The 15,796-nt window shown below is 40.9% G+C and overlaps 1 protein-coding gene across 2 annotated transcripts in view; it reads left to right on the plus strand.

The window, feature by feature from the left end:
• Positions 1-15,401, plus strand: part of SORCS2 (sortilin related VPS10 domain containing receptor 2) — a 167,734-nt gene extending 152,333 nt beyond the window's left edge. Inside the window, exons 23-28 of one of the 2 annotated variants that reach the window (XM_063130150.1) lie at positions 2,544-2,669; positions 3,779-3,878; positions 4,923-5,025; positions 8,763-8,920; positions 13,975-14,054; positions 14,342-15,401. In XM_063130150.1, the coding sequence (XP_062986220.1) occupies positions 2,544-2,669; positions 3,779-3,878; positions 4,923-5,025; positions 8,763-8,920; positions 13,975-14,054; positions 14,342-14,365 (591 nt within the window). In that variant the 3' untranslated portion in view covers positions 14,366-15,401. The remainder of the gene's footprint in view (positions 1-2,543; positions 2,670-3,778; positions 3,879-4,922; positions 5,026-8,762; positions 8,921-13,974; positions 14,055-14,341) is intronic. The other variant, XM_063130152.1, reaches the window with a different exon arrangement.
• The last annotated feature ends 395 nt before the right edge of the window (positions 15,402-15,796 follow it).

Below are 15,796 nucleotides of genomic sequence, written 5' to 3' on the forward strand. Positions count from 1 at the left end.
TAAGAGATAATGGAGAGTGTAGAGAATTAACAAAGTTCGAGGAACTAATAGTTAAGAAAGATAATGAAAGGGAGAAAAGAACAGTGTTAAAAGGGTTGATGAGTGAATTATATAGAATATTGGTAGAGAAAGGGACAGTGGATAATTCGGGTAAAATGGTTTGGGAGACAGATTTGAAGGTACAAATAGGACAACAGGGTTGGGAGGGATTATGGAAACAAAGAGCGTTGAGAAATATGTCAGTAAGAATAAAAGAGAATTATTATAAAATTGTATGGAGGTGGTACCTAACTCCGGTTAGATTGAATAAGATAAACAATCAGCAATCAGAAAATTGTTGGAGAGGAATGTATTTGCATATGTGGTGGGAATGTAACTATGTTCAGAAATTGTGGAAGATGGTGTTTTTGGAGATTGAAGAAATTGTGGAAATGAAGATAGAACGAACACCAAAAGTTGCATTGCTGTCACTATTTGAAGAAGATTTTAAATGTAAAAGGAAACTAAGGAACTGATAACGAATTTGTTGATTGCAGCAAGATTGATTGTAGCTAGGAACTGGAAGATTCAAGGGGAATATTCTATTGAAGAATGGTATAAAGAAGTATGGGATATAGCTATTAATGATAAATTAACAAGTAATATTAAATGGAGAAGAGGTATAGCTAAATCAAATGATTTTGAAGGAATTTGGAAACAGTTCCTAATATTTGTGTTTTCAAAAGGAAGTGGGAAACCACCAGCAGAAGAAAGTATGAGATTCTGGAATCAGGAATGAGATCCCGAGGTGGGGGGTGCACTTGTAGGTTATTTTGATTATGTTATTAAGATAAGATTTTGTATTCAAATTGAACATTATGTAGTATGTTGTTGTTGTTGTTGTTTTTATGTGAATGTAAATGTGTATGTTTAAGTATTGTAGAAAATAAAAAAAATTATAAAAAAAAAAGTAATTACTTTTGCTGTCATCTTTAGGAAGGCAAGAGTTTTGGTGCTAACATTCCTCAAGGCATAGTGAATTGAGATTATTTTATATCTGGGTTTTGTTGTTACTTGAGTTTTTTCTCCCTCTCTCTTTATGTGTTTGAAAAAGATACAGATTTTCTCTCTTGTCACCTTTGAGAACTGGGAATGTATTTTTTTACCATATTTGTATTTTAACGATGTCTGTAAATTAATGTTTTGTTAGTGCACTTTTGAAATTAACCAATTTTTGTTTTCACTGTGATCTTTGACCCACAGCAAAATAAATATGAAACTTGAGTGGTTCACAGTTCTTTCCTCCACCACAAGGCTGTGGAGTTGAGTTATCCGAGATCAGTATTGTATGTGTAAAACAGCTGCCAATTCTGACCATAATCTAAAACTATGTTGCTATCTGATCATACAACTTTGATAAAAAATATTTGTAAATATTTCCAAATAAGCACTATTTTGAGAGGATTCAGCTGGCTTCTATGCAAGCATCATTTGTGATTTGAATTGTGGTTAGATTTTAATTGTGCATAAACTCCCCATAAATTTCTGACAGTTAGAAGTGTCAGTGATTTCCTGACAACATCAACTTATTTCTAATATAAACAAAAAATTGTCTGCCAGATCTGGTTTCAGTGATGCTGCATAATTTGAGCTATCACGTTTAATAGATCTGAAATTGTGATGTAAATTAGGTCTTGATCAACAAATGCAGAAAGCACCAAAAATGCTTAGATGTAGTACATAAATGAAGACATGTAATAAGCACAAATTGACTTCTCTTGATATCATTAACTAATGATCATAAAGGTAATATTCCTACAGTATTTTTCATCAGAGCAACATAAATGCCTATTATAAAAAATAGTGGAATATGTCTCTGATGATACAGTAATGATTTTGACTATTGGCATCACCTTACAACTTTGCTTCACTAAATTGTTTCCCTACATTTCAGACACCTCAGCTACATCTTTATCATATTCAATAAAACTGTGGAGAGGGGTGTTAATTTCTTTTAAGAAAATATACAAATATATGTAAATTTTGTGTGCCCCTTCCCTTTGAATAGCTATTTGTTTCACACAAGCACACGTATTGCAACCCTATGTACACTTAGGTTTACTTCTGGGTTAATATGCGTAATAGGCTGTATAATGGTCAGTTAAAATGGGGTCAGTTAAAAGTGGGGTGGGGAGGCTTTGTTATATAGCACAGAACACAAAATCTGACTCTGTCACTAGTAATCAGTGCTGTGGAGACATTGCAAGATGCTTGGACTTAGTGTGTAATAATTATTTTTTATTTATTAGTTACAAATCAGCTAAAGTTTTCTAATATTTCTAATAATGATGATTTATGTTCCTTTTTTTCCCCAAAGAATTTTTCAGATCTTGATTAATCACTGCATTTTGAGGCTATCTGCAATTTTTGTGCTTAGATCTGAATAAAATCTTTTCCTAAGCCAAAGGAATCAAATTCAAAACATGCTAAGGGAGCTACAGTAGAGCAGTTCAAAGATAGTTATGCAAACCGAATGCATTTCTGAATGGGCTTTCTCTCTTCAGGAAACGGGCATACCTGAAGAAAATCTTGTGACGGTGGTGAAACCTGGACTGCCCACAACTGCAGACTTACTTGTGCTTGTACCCATGGACCACCCCAAAAGGAAGAGAACTGTGTCTACTGATAAGGTAAATAGGCTAATAAATATTAATGTAGAGTACAGTCCACATCTCACTCTAAATCAAATATAGGGCAATGCCTTACTTTGTATTATGCCTTACAAAATGTAGAACTTCTCTCTAGTCTAGTTGATCCTAAAGGTACTTTGGAAGGGGACTGTGCCATTGCATTGTCCCTGTAACAGCCGATTCATAGCTGCCATTATAGGTTGAGAGCTCTTTTTGTGTGACAGTATATAAGTAATGGCTGCATGCTCCTTAACCCTGGGGACCTGCAGCACTAGTGATGACTGTAGTATGGTGTGGCATGGCACCCAGCTAAGTTGCAATGGTAAGTTATGAATTGGCCCTAGATACACATCCCCACAGGCCTATTTTCTGAATACTCTTCCTCCTTCTTGGAAGCAGTGCAAGAAACTGGTCTCTGTTCAGGTATGATGTGATGTGAAAAAAAACCTTGTGCTTTTATACATGCTGTGTTGGTACAAGCAGCACCTCGTGGTTTGTTTTGTCTTCTATGTAGACAGGTCAGGCATTAGTTAGCAGCAGTGGATGGAGGTGTATACGGCAGGCCTGCTCCTCTGCCTTTGACTAATGCAATCATACTCTGCTCCGTGGGAAGTCCTTGTGACTGCCTTTGAACAAAATCCATATTCCAGAATTAGCAGAATCCCTATAATATTAAAATGTGCACCTTTTGCAACTTGTTAAAACTCTTACCAAAGCAATTATTTCTGATCCTGCCATATCAGGATTTACTACTTTCTCACAAATGAGAGTTTTGCCTGAGGAGGAACTGCTACCTTTTCTTCAAATTTTGCTTTAGGCAAAACTCATGGGCACACTAGATGAGAATATGAGAAAATTCCACTTTGGTTTACTTTTAGCAGCATTTTGGTAGCAGCTTAACAGTGAACAACTTCAGTTTCTTCAACCCTACAAGCAGCACTTTCCTTGTTCATTCCTCTGTCTCTCAGCCTGCCCACACCCATGTGTCCCCCCCCCCCAATTTCCTCCTGGATTTCTTGAAATGTAATGGACGTGACAGCTTTGTGATTCAGTACTCTGGTAGTTCCTGAACTAGAATATATCTGACATTAGTTTTCTTATGTTTCCAGAGAATATCTGCTATTAAGCATTCTTTGAGTGCCCATAATATCAGTTTCTTCATGAGAGGAGGAGAATGGGTCTTTGTGACCTTAGACAGCTCTGATTCAGGTAAAATACCTGCCTTTTTCATAGTTAGTAGAGTACAGTAAAATATAATTGCCTTTTTCTTTTTCTTTTTTACAGTTAGTAGAGTGCTCTCTAGGAGAAAACTATTGTCCTAATGTTTATGATAAGATAACATTGAAGTTGGATATCAGTTTAGAATTCTTCGGTGACAAGAATTGCATTTGTATGGGTCATGTGAATCTACTGTGGCATTACACCCCACAAGTCAGTTCCCTAATGTATGTCTAGAATTTGTAAGACTATTGTGTTTAAAATGTTGACCTGAGTGGGGGGAGATTGAATATCTTAGGAGGGGGGAGGAGGATAGATAAGGGAATGACTGAGGTGATAAGGGGGTGGGTGTGTTTTTGAAGTACTTTGGTAGGAGAGAGAATTAGAGGATCAGGGTAAAGAGGGTTGTCTTTTGAGTGTAGTGTGCAGATAGTCAGTCGGTGTATATTAAACAATCCTGATAATAAAGAAAGTTCAAGAGTGAAGGTTTGAGAGAAAGGAAAGCGTGTATGAGAAGAGAGAAAGGATTGGATGAGAGGTTTTAACAAGGGTCTGAAAAGTTTTATTATGAAACAAAGTTTGTGAACATTGAAATAAATTTTTATTCAGTTTGTTTTACTACCACAAAAATCCCACGTGTCTCCTTGGCATTTACCATCTGCACTGATATATATATATATAACACCCGTTCTGACGTTAGTTCACCATCAACACATATAATTCACAACGCATTTTTTTATTCCTGAAATTATTCCTGTTTAACCCCTTTCTCCACATAGTTTGTAGAAAGGTGGTGTTTGTCCCTCACCTCAGGCTCATAAAGTGGTGGCGCTTAGCTTGAGCAGGGAGTGTCTGTGGACAGGCCTGTGGTAAAGAGCCTGTGTTGTGGCATCTACCTTTTCACTAAACTCCAGAACTGAAAACGTTGAGCAGAGAAGGTTTTGGGCCACAGTTTAACTATTTATGCTATAATGTTAAACAAATAAGGTGTTTATGTTCTGGACTAAATTCATCAGCATGTGCCTTTGATTTCAGATTCTCAGAGCATTGGAGGAGGTGGAGGCTATTGGCTGATAATGGTCCTTTTTGTCATCTCTTTGGTGGTTGTAGGAGCGATCATCCTCTACAAATTCAAAAGGTAAGCGACCACATGGGGTTCTGGTGGGCAGAATGTGTCTATATAAAAGCCCAGAGGTCTCCTCCAAGCCACTTATGCAAATAGGAGAGAAGGCAGAGGCAGTGGATTGGCCTACTGGTTGGTGATGTCACAATGACATCGCTAACCAGTAGGCCAATCCACTGCCTCTGCATTCTCTCCTATTTGCATGTTTAAAAATTCTGAGCTCACAGGGCCTTCTATGGAAGTTCCAAGAAAAATAACTGCCATCTACCAAGAAAAATAACTGCCATCTAGGGAAGTTCCAAGATAGACGGCCAGAGGGCGCCTCCAAGCCACTTCTAGGTTTTGCCCTCTGGCGCCATCTAGCGACGTTTCTCGGAACTGCGGCCTTCTAGGGAAGTTCCACGTTCCGAGAAAGATCACTGCCAGGAGCTTCCGGCCTAGCAGAGGGGCCAAAACCCACGAACCTCCTCACCAGACTGCTCCTCTACACCTGTCATGTGACGGGCTTTTTTGCTAGTGTGTATATAAAACAGATGTTACCTGGACATCACAGCCCCTTTGAGGCAATTTGAAGGCTGTTCTAGACTCCTGTATCACAGAGTTGGATGTCCTCATCCTGCAGGGGGGAAATAAAAGTACTCCCTTGCGTGATCAGGACCTTTGAATGGGGCGGCAGGGAGAGTTCTAGCAAGCCCGGAGTAGTGCTGTGTTATACTCTGCTGCATTTTGGCAGAGAGTGGAAAGCTTTTGTTCTGCTCTGCCTGAACTTCAGAGTGGATTGCGGAAGCTGGCATGGCTTCTTACGTTTGCTCTGATCCAGCGAGAGGATGGTTATAAAATCTCCCGATGTGAAGCAGAGTCTAGTTCAGCCCCTGGAGGATTCCACGCTTGGATCAGATGTCAGTGCAGTGGAAACTGGTTGCTTCCATGCATCCTTCGGTGCTTCCTCGATGTTCTGTTTTATAATAAACGTCAGCAATGTAGGCGTTAGGAGAGTGGCGTTCAGTTGATATTAATTATAGTCACAAGTTATGCTCATTTGATTTCCTAAAGACCTGCTGTTTGTGATAAGCAGGAAACCAGGGCAGTCAGTTGTTCCAAAAACCTACCTTGCTAACAGAAATTCAACACAAAGTGAGAGTAAGGAGTGAGTGACCTTGGAAACGGAAATCCAAATGGGCAAAGGGCTTTGAGGCTAGAAATATATTTTTCTTAGTCAGTCGATGTCACAAACCTCGTGTTCCCGAATGTAGCAACACTTGGAAAATGTTCACTTCTCATTTGATGTTTGTGACTTACAGGATTCAGTGGTTACGGTGGGAATACTTTAGGATTTGCCTACTGTTACCTGTTCGCTAAAAAGCAGAAGCCTTTAGGTGGAAACAGTATTACACAATATGTAACATGTCCTCCCCGTGCTTCTAACAGCAATTAAAACAGGTTGTTCAGTAGAACGTGTTAGCTGAGATCCCTCTGTGATTTCATTGACGCTGGAGAAGAGATTGTATTGGCTTTGGAAACTTGTGTTATGATGAATTATAGCTCCCTTACGTTGTAGCTTCATTTGCAGTAACATCTTGTGTGCACCTGAATTTTTAAAATTCCATTGAGCATCTGGAGTAGCACAAAACACAGCAACAATGCATGACCTTAAAAATGGGCTGGCTGGATCTGCAATCTAGTACAGGAATGTCAGTGCACACAACCACCCAGAAAAGTGCTAAGGTGAGCGCTCCAGTGCTAGGCTTTTACACTGAGGGAACACCGTCACTGGCGAATTGCTGTGAAGACAACACTAAGATATATAGGTTAATGGAATTAGTGAAGGTATGAGGAAACAGAAGGAGTGTTAGAGGGGAACTTCAGGCTCCGCATTAGACCATAGTCATTTCTACAGTCATGGCATGTTTAAGAGAATAAGCACAGGTTTCATAGAAGCTGAGCTTTCGCTGCATGAAATGATTCTGTGAAAACAGATTTGTTGGGGGATCCAGGAAATTACAGGCCAGTTAGCTTGACATCTGTTCCTGGTAAATTGGTTGAGCGCATTATTAAAGACAACACTAGTAAGCATACAGAAGGACAGGTCCTACTGAAAAATAATCAACACAGCTTCTGCAAAGGCGCAAGTCCTGCCTGACTAACCTTCTAGAATTCTTTGAGAGTGTCAACAAATGTGTAGACAAGGGTCATCCGGTGGACATTGCTTACTTGGACTTCAAAAAGGCTTTTGAAAGTCCCTCACCAAAGACTCCCAAACAAATTAGCAGTCATGGAATAAGAGGAGAGGTCCTCTTATATATCAGTAACTGGTTAAAGAGTAGAAAGCAGAGAGTAGGAATAATTGGTCAATTCTCCCAATGGAGGGAAGTAAATAGTGGGGTTCCACAGGGATTTGTATTGGGACCAATTCTTTTCAACTTGTTCATAAATGATCTGGTATTAGGAGTGAGAAGTGATGTGGAGTTCCTTTATCCCCTTGATCTTTTCAGTTGCCCTTTTCTGCATTTTTACCAACTCTAGAATATTCTAAGTGCACTTAGGAGTTTTTGGTGAGCGACTTTGTCAAAAAATTTTGGAAGTCCAAGTAAACTATGTCTATTGGTTCATAAAACTGCCAGTATCTTACTGCTTTTATACAAATCTATGGTGCAACCACACTTAGAATACTGTGTACAGTTCTGGTCAACATACCTAAAAAAAGATACTATGGAGCTGGAAAAAGTGCAGAATAGAGCAACTAAAATGATTAAGGGGCTGGAGCACCTCCTCTATGAGAGAATGTTACATCAGCTGGGATTGTTTAGCTTGGAAAAAGGAGGCTAAGACATGACAGAAGTGTACAAAATTATGCAAGGTGTAGAGAATATGGATAGAGAGACATTTTTCTCCCTCTCTCAAAATACTAGAACCCGGGGTCATCCCATGAAGCTGATTGGTGGGAGATTCAGGACAAATAAAAGGAAGTGCTTCTTCATTCAGTGCATAGTTAAACAATGGAATTCACTTCCACAAGATGTGGTGATGACTTTAAAAAGAGATTGGAGAAATTCATGTAGGTTAAGGCTATCCAGCCACTACTAATCCTGATGGCTATATGCTATCTCAGAGGCAGTATGTCTGTGTACACCAGTTGCTGGGGCATGAGGATATTGTTGCATTCATGTCCTGAGTGTGGAGTTCCTGTGGGTACCTTGTGGGCCACTGTGAGAACAGAATACTGGACTGAATGAACCTTTAGTCTGATCCATCATGGCTCTTCTTATGTTCTTAAATGACCCCTACACCCACACCCCTACACTCCCACACACAAACCAGTGTTATGTCTTATGAGACTCAGGAATTTGCCTGAATGTATCTTTTAGACATGCCTTCTGAGAGTTGGTGATTTAGGTACTGATCCAGAAAGGTGATTGAGAAGTTCTAACCATTATCATCATAGTAGAAGTCACATTGAAAAACTAGTGTTTCTTTGTTGAGAATCACTGATTTCTCAACAAAGATTAAAAGATGTTTCCAGTTATTTATTTATTTATTACATTTCCATACCGCCCAATAGCCGGAGCTCTCTGGGCAGTTCACAAAAATTAAAAACATTCAAAGTATAAAACAACAGCATAAAACCATAATATAAAATACAAGTTAGTACAGTGCAGTGCAAATGAGGAGATACACATGCATACCTGTTGTTTGCACTTCCACATGTGAGCACAACACAGTACAACATTAACATTTTATCTTGTACTCTTAAGGAAATTACCAGGCAGAAATGTTTATGCCCAGATGCAAAATGAAAAAGAGCAAGAGATGACCAGCCCTGTGAACCACAGGGAGGACACCCAAAATATCATCCAGGGGGAGGAATTCATTGACGATGACCTTGATTGTCAAACACTAGGAAATGCAAGAGGTAAGTACACCTTCATGTTCTTTACTGGGGTGTTGCCCTGCAGTTTTTAGGGGGATCTCATGGTAAATAACAATATTAACTGCTACATTAATGCAGCATTCACAAAATACGTTGCACCAATGTCAGTATATTGGCACAAATGTTTAGGATCCACAAGCGGGATAAAGAAAACAAGGAAAATTGTAATGATGGTGTAAATCACGCTGAAGTGCTGTACATGTCAGTGACTTGAGTTTTGAAAATTAACATACATTACGGAAGCATTTGTGTGACTCAATGTCATAAATGTTTAGAACTGTTTACAATGTACCAGCAGCTCAGGTACGAGGAGTCGTTTTCTTCATTGTAACAGGTTCATTGCAATCCTACAGTTGTGTTACTTAATTCTGAATTCTGTTTTGCCAATGTTAAACAGACATGGTGGATTTCTTGGAACTGTATGTGAACTAATCTTAACTCATGGAAACAGACACACTTTAATGCTGAAGTAATCTGGCATTTAATACTTTCTAAAACATGTCAGTTAGACTAACATGTATTTGTTCTTGTAAAAAAGTGACATGCAGCTGAATCTGGTGGCTTGCTTGAGGGCAGGTGTAGCCAATCCTTTTGTTATTCCACGTAGGAAGAAATGCAAAGCTGAAGACCCGAGAGAGAAGAGGCCATGGAAAGATCTTAGGCTGCGATCCTATACAAATTTACCTAGAAATGAGTAAGCCCCGTTGAACACAGAGGGACTTACTTCAGAGTAAATGTGCATAGGGTTACACTGTTCATGCCTAAAATACGAGTCTGCAGTCTTTGAAAAAGTTAAACCAGGTAGTACAGAAGGGTTGTTTGACGCATAAGCCTCTAAAGAATTATGGTTGACTTAGTGCAACTCTTCTGGATTCCTGGAAAATCTCTTGGTGTTATGGCCTGGGACTCGGACCTCCTGCTATCAAAGGAGGGGTCCAGTGACACAGAAGCATCACCTTGGCAGAGACTCTTATGGAAAGTGAGCTCCAAGGGCTAACAATGCCTCCGTCTTCTCTGCCTGAGGAGGTAGCCCTGGCCCCTTCCGCTGACTCAGAGGACTGGGTGACTTCATTCTCATCCCTGGAACTGGGGCTGTAAGTCCTCTAGATGTCCCTACACATAAGATGCAAACTTACAAAGACTCTTCTGTGCTACATGACCCATGGGAAGAGGACATGCAAAAGTAAAAGAATGCCAAATTACTAAGAGGTATTTCTGGAGGGTGTCCCTTTGTGTGCGGGTCATTTTTGATGCACTTTCCATATTTTACTTTAAAAATAAATTCCTTTCAAGTAAAACTTGGAGGAAGGCATTAACAGTGTGTACTAGGAGTAGCAGAATAAATGTGACTCTTGGGAGAGGCGGAAGAGGAATCACTACTAGATCAGAGTTAGAGTGACAAGAAGAGGGCAGATTTCAAAAATGCCTTTCAGATGTATGATATACTTTATGGATATTCCCCAGTCCAGTTATCGGGAGATAACTGGACTAACACCAGCCACTGTGTGCCAATTATGGGGCTGGGGTCCATTCTGGAGTCCAAGGGAATGGCAGAATTGTCTGTGGGTGATCTCACCAGGAATTTATGGGACAAAGCTTCCTCAGGTTTAGAAAAGTCTTGAGGCAAATTAAGTGGGAAGGGAGAGGACGAGGGAGCAGGAGGTTCTTGACATGCAGTGACACCAACCAATTACAGTTTGAAAAGGTCTGTGCTGTGGCAATGCCCCCCCCCCAAATAAATCCAGAGGGAGAGAGGACCCTCTCTGCCCAATGCTCATTAGCATCGCCCCATTAGAACCGGATAAGTTCAGGAGGTCTGCCCTACCAGAGGGAAGAGCGAACTGGAAATGTTGCCACCCCAATGCATCTAGTTAAGTACTTGGAAGAACCTAAGGAATGACACAATTTGAAGATCACATAGGCAGAATAGCTGGTGGATCTCTGAAGATGTCCAAGAGGGCCCCAGGGCATATTTCTCTTGTAACTTCTGGTATTGGTTAGGACTTATAGTTAGGTGGGTTACTGAAATATTTATAACCACTTTTCTTCTCATTGATATTTAGACATCACATTTGGCTTGTAGGCTTTTGACTATTATGCTATAAACTGGGAGTGATACAAAGGAGTTTGCAACGTCATTTTTGTTGTTGACAGGATGAATGCACTGCCCACTGCAGTCTGGTTTCATATGTTTACTGGGCAAAGAATCCTCTTCAGGTGATAGTGGCGGTGGCGACCTCCTCTCTGTCGGGCACATAATGTAAAGTCTGAGACAGGCCCTCCACAGAGAGGTGTCCCCCCCCCCCCCCCGGTTTGGACAATACTTTCTCCTTTAAAAGGACATGTAAATCTGATTTATGTGCATACCTGGGCCTCCACGTCAGTCCCTTTTCAGGCATTCAGCCTGAATCAACACACACTGGGGTGGGGTGGGGGCTATGGCACCTTCTGACCCCACCCTACCTGCATTCGTTAGAATGTCTGCAGAGGGGCTCAACATATGCAAGTCTTGAATACCTGAAATGGAGAGCGCTTGCATCCCACTCGAGGTGATATGATCAGGGGAGGGCCATGAACATGCTCTTCCATCACACATGAAGAGAATTGCTGCCCAGATAAGTGCATGTAACTGGGCCTCTCTGCTCAGAATTAAAAGCAGGCATTGAAATAGTCTCCGTAATAGCAGAAGCACTTAAAGAATTGCAAGTTAAAAAGTCACTTCTGGCACTTTGGAAAAAAATGCCTGTTTTTTAATGGAAGGAGAAAAGTTTTAGGTTTTGTTTATTTATTTCAATTTCTAGTCTAGTTCCTCCCAAGAACATAAAGTATGCATATTCTATATGCAAATTAAAATGAGCCCATGCCGGCTTAATCCTTGCTGCTGAATGTCAGCCTTTAAGAAGTTGATGTAGTTGTTTTAAAATGGATAGTGTCTGTTTTGTTTGTATTTTATGCTTTTTATGGTTTAAATTTTTGTATATTTCTTTTTAATGTTCACTGTTTTTAACTTTTGTAAACCGCCCAGAGAGCTTCAGCTATGGGGTGGTATATAAATGTAATAAATAATAATAATAAAATAATAATAATTCTGGGATAATACTAACTAAATTGAAGGACTTGGAACAGAAATGGAATGTCCCAAAGCAGTTTTTTAGAAACTGAACACAGAAATGGAATAATTACAATTACCCTTAACAGAATCTACCCCATCTACATTGGGGAGCTTCATACCTAACAGAAAGCAGCCATGCAGTGGTGGCAACTGTGCTAGTGAGGGTAAGAAAGACCCATGCCTAGAACAGAGCCATATATTTTAATTTTTTATTAAAAAAAATTTTGTTTTATTTATTTAAAACATCCCTTGGCTGTTTCTCAGGGCAGAGGCCCTCACAAGGCAGCTTACAACAACAGAATAAATAAAATATTAAAAGCATTAAAAACGTGATCACAATAAAATAGCAATTAAAACAATAAAACCAGCAATAAAACCAGCAGGAACAACAATAGCAGCAAAACTATAGTATATAGTTGAGATGCTGGGAATGTTTTTAGCATCAGGTACAGAGAGGAAAATGTGTATCTTGGAGGTATAGAAGAGGATGGAGCGACTCAATCTGTGTTCTCCATTCCCTGTCGTACTCACAGTCGGAATCACTAAAAACTGATGTCCTTGTGTTTGCATTTTCTTGGGAGGCAGGAGAGCAACTGTGTGATAAATCACTATCTTTCTGATAAATTGTCTATTCCTGAAAGTTTTTCTTTCTTTTTGTTTCTATAATCTCTTCATTTTGCTAACTGGGACCTCCTAGGGGTTTGACATAAATCCTCTTTATTATCTAGATCTAGGAACATGCTCTTGTTTTGGCAGAGATAAACTGACCCAACTTAGGAACACTGAGGTCTTGTTAGGCCTCATCTAGAGTATTGTGTCCAGTTCTGGGCTCCAGAATACAGGAAGGACGCAGACAAACTGGAGCGTGTTCAGAGGAGGGCAACCAGGATGATCAGGGGTCTGGAAACAAAGCCCTATGAAAAGAGACTGAAAGAACTGGGCATATTTAGCCTGGAGAAGAGAAGACTGAGGGGAGACATGATAGCAGTCTTCAAATACTTCAAAGGTTGTCACCCAGAGGAGGGCCAGGATCTCTTCTCAATCCTCCCAGAGTGCAGGACACGGAATAATGGGCTCAAATTAAAGGAAGCCAGATTCTGGCTGGACATCAGGAAAAACTTCCTGACTGTTAGAGCAGGATGACAATGGAATCAGTTACCTAGGGAGGTTGTGGGCTCTCCCATACTAGAGGCCTTCAAGAGGCAGCTGGACAACCATCTGTCAGGGATGGATGCTTTAGGGTGGATTCCTGCATTGAGCAGGGGGTTGGACTCGATGGCCTTGTAGGCCCCTTCCAACTCTGCTATTCTATGATTCTATGATTCTATATGATTCTTAGCTAGACCTAAGGTTTATCCTGGGGTCGTCCCTGCCTGCTCCCGGGATATCCTGTGTGTCGTTTACATGAACAGGGATGACCCCGGGATGATCCCGGGATAAACCTTAGGTCTAGCTAAGACGAGATGATTGGTGCTGTTGCTGTTGGCTTGACTGGAGCTCCACATGTAGCCCTGGCTGCAGCGCACATGTATAGTTAGGTCAGGTTCAGGGTGTGAGTAAGTGTATCCCATCCATCCTTTTTGTTGAAGAATTTTCTTCGCTTCACCTCAGAAGAGAGTCACTCTAATTTGCCGATTAGGCTCTGAAATATGTCTGAAAAGCTCCATGTCTTTCAGAAGGCCTTTGTGTTGTGGGCGGTCTTGTGTGTGCTTGTCCCAATGTCACCAGTGGGCTTGTTCAAGCAGGCTATTTTCTTTTCACAGCACAGTGTGATTAAACAAAACCGAGTTTTCTGTACTCTCTCTTCTCATAACTTTGGATATTTCCAGGCTCACCCATCCACTTCTTTTGTTTTTATATATTTTATGTTGCCTACTTTATCGCCACCCCCACCTTGGAACTCCTCCACACCATTACCTTGCAGTGACTCCTTCTGGGAGAGGTGGAAACTTGAACAGCTACAGAGTTCCCTTATTGCTGATGGCAGTCAGTGTCCAGTCCCAGGTCAGTGTCATCTTGAAAGGAAGCCTGTGGTTCCATTCTCCTCCCTCACCTGCTCCCCTTAAACCACTTTATGATGTCGCTTGGCTCAGAACTGTAGGAATTCACCACAATTCATCCCAGGCCAAAATTGTCAGCACTACAACACAGAACTGCTACACCACTCTCACCTGATGTGATTTGATAAGGTCACCTTCTCATCTGGTGGAGCTGTTCCTGGAATAAAAGGGGGGTGAATGTCGAACTCTGCTAATCCGCTAATCTTGGTGCTTTCTTTTTCTGTTCCTTAGGCAATCTCTCAGGCGTGGTTCTGAGCATTAATTCCAAGGAGATGCACAGTTACCTGGTTAGCTGATGTTCACAACCGAACATTTAGACAAGACTCTTCTACTGTTGGATCCCCCCTTTCCCCTCTGAAGATCTAACTCCCGGTGGGAAAGAGATTCTTAAATTGTCTGAAGACAGGCACAGCCATGTGTTGCTTGCAGAGGAAGATAATATCCTTTGTCTTCATGGCCGTTGACTTTTTTTACACCTCATACTAAGCTAGCAGATCTGTAGCCGTAGGCACACTTGCAGCCACTTTTCCTGTCTTCTGTTTCCCTTTATGTTCATTTAACCTACTCCAGACAGCACTTCGTTCACAATGGCAGCACCAAGTAGGAAGCCGTAATTCTTGAGCCGTGAAGACTAGTTTGAACAGCAGTTGGCTAGTTGAAGTAGGAGTCTGGTGGAAAGCTGGGGGTTGTTTCCTGCCTAAAGGAGTGACTCCTGGTTCTGACATGGCACAGCTGAAGAATCCTGAGCAGGTGCAGTCGAGAGACGCAGTGATGGCACACTGCGGGCCCAGAGCAAGTCCAGCTTACAGCAGCTGTATGAGGTGACGTGTGAGGAAATGCGTCAACGCTTCTTGTACGCGTCACTCCCAAGATGCTCTCAACTTTGTTTTGCTCCCAGACCGGGTTCCTTCCTGTCCAGACACCACCCACCCTTCTGTAAGAGAATACCACTAGACTGACTGGTAGTTTGCAACCCACAGAATTATATAGCGTACAGCTTGTGCTGCCTTACCTTCTGTTAGTCTCCGGAACAAGACGTGTAATTACTTTTTTTTTTAATTTCTGTAACCTTTTTTTGTATCTTTTTAAACTTTCTATTTTTATAGCTATACAAGCATTCCTGTCTCAGGATAGTGCTGTCAAAGCAGCATATTTGGAACTCGCGGTCTTATTCTTTTTCTCCTATTTCTACTGTGGGGCTGAACAAACTGAAAATATCACTGCCTTGGATGTGTTTGACAATCTGGTGAATTAAATTTGAGAATTAATTCAGTTTAAATGATGATTGCACTTTCTCAGTCTTGCCCCTAGATGTCACACCTCATTCCTCGGACTGTTGTTGAGCAGTTTCTTATTTCCGTAGGCAGGACAATTATCTCGCGTTGGTGTGATTTGAAAGACGAGTGAATTTAATTTTGTGTTGTTCTACCCCTAGTAGCTTCATGGAGCAAGAATTGTAAGGTTGCAGCCAAACGGGTGGCGTTTTCTCAGACAGTCATGTGTAGGAAACAAACCACGAAGCTGCTTGGAATTAGTGCACTGCATATCTTTCTAATCGTCTCACCTTTTGCAAAGAACTGGCAAAGTGACCCTAATACTTTTTAGAGAAGGTTACCGAATACCAGTGGATAACCAAGCATTAAATAAGAATCAGTTGTGCTACACTTGTTGTATGTCTTAGATGAC

The sequence above is a fragment of the Elgaria multicarinata genome, chromosome 7, assembly GCF_023053635.1.
Source record: "Elgaria multicarinata webbii isolate HBS135686 ecotype San Diego chromosome 7, rElgMul1.1.pri, whole genome shotgun sequence".
NCBI classification, from domain to species: domain Eukaryota; kingdom Metazoa; phylum Chordata; class Lepidosauria; order Squamata; family Anguidae; genus Elgaria; species Elgaria multicarinata.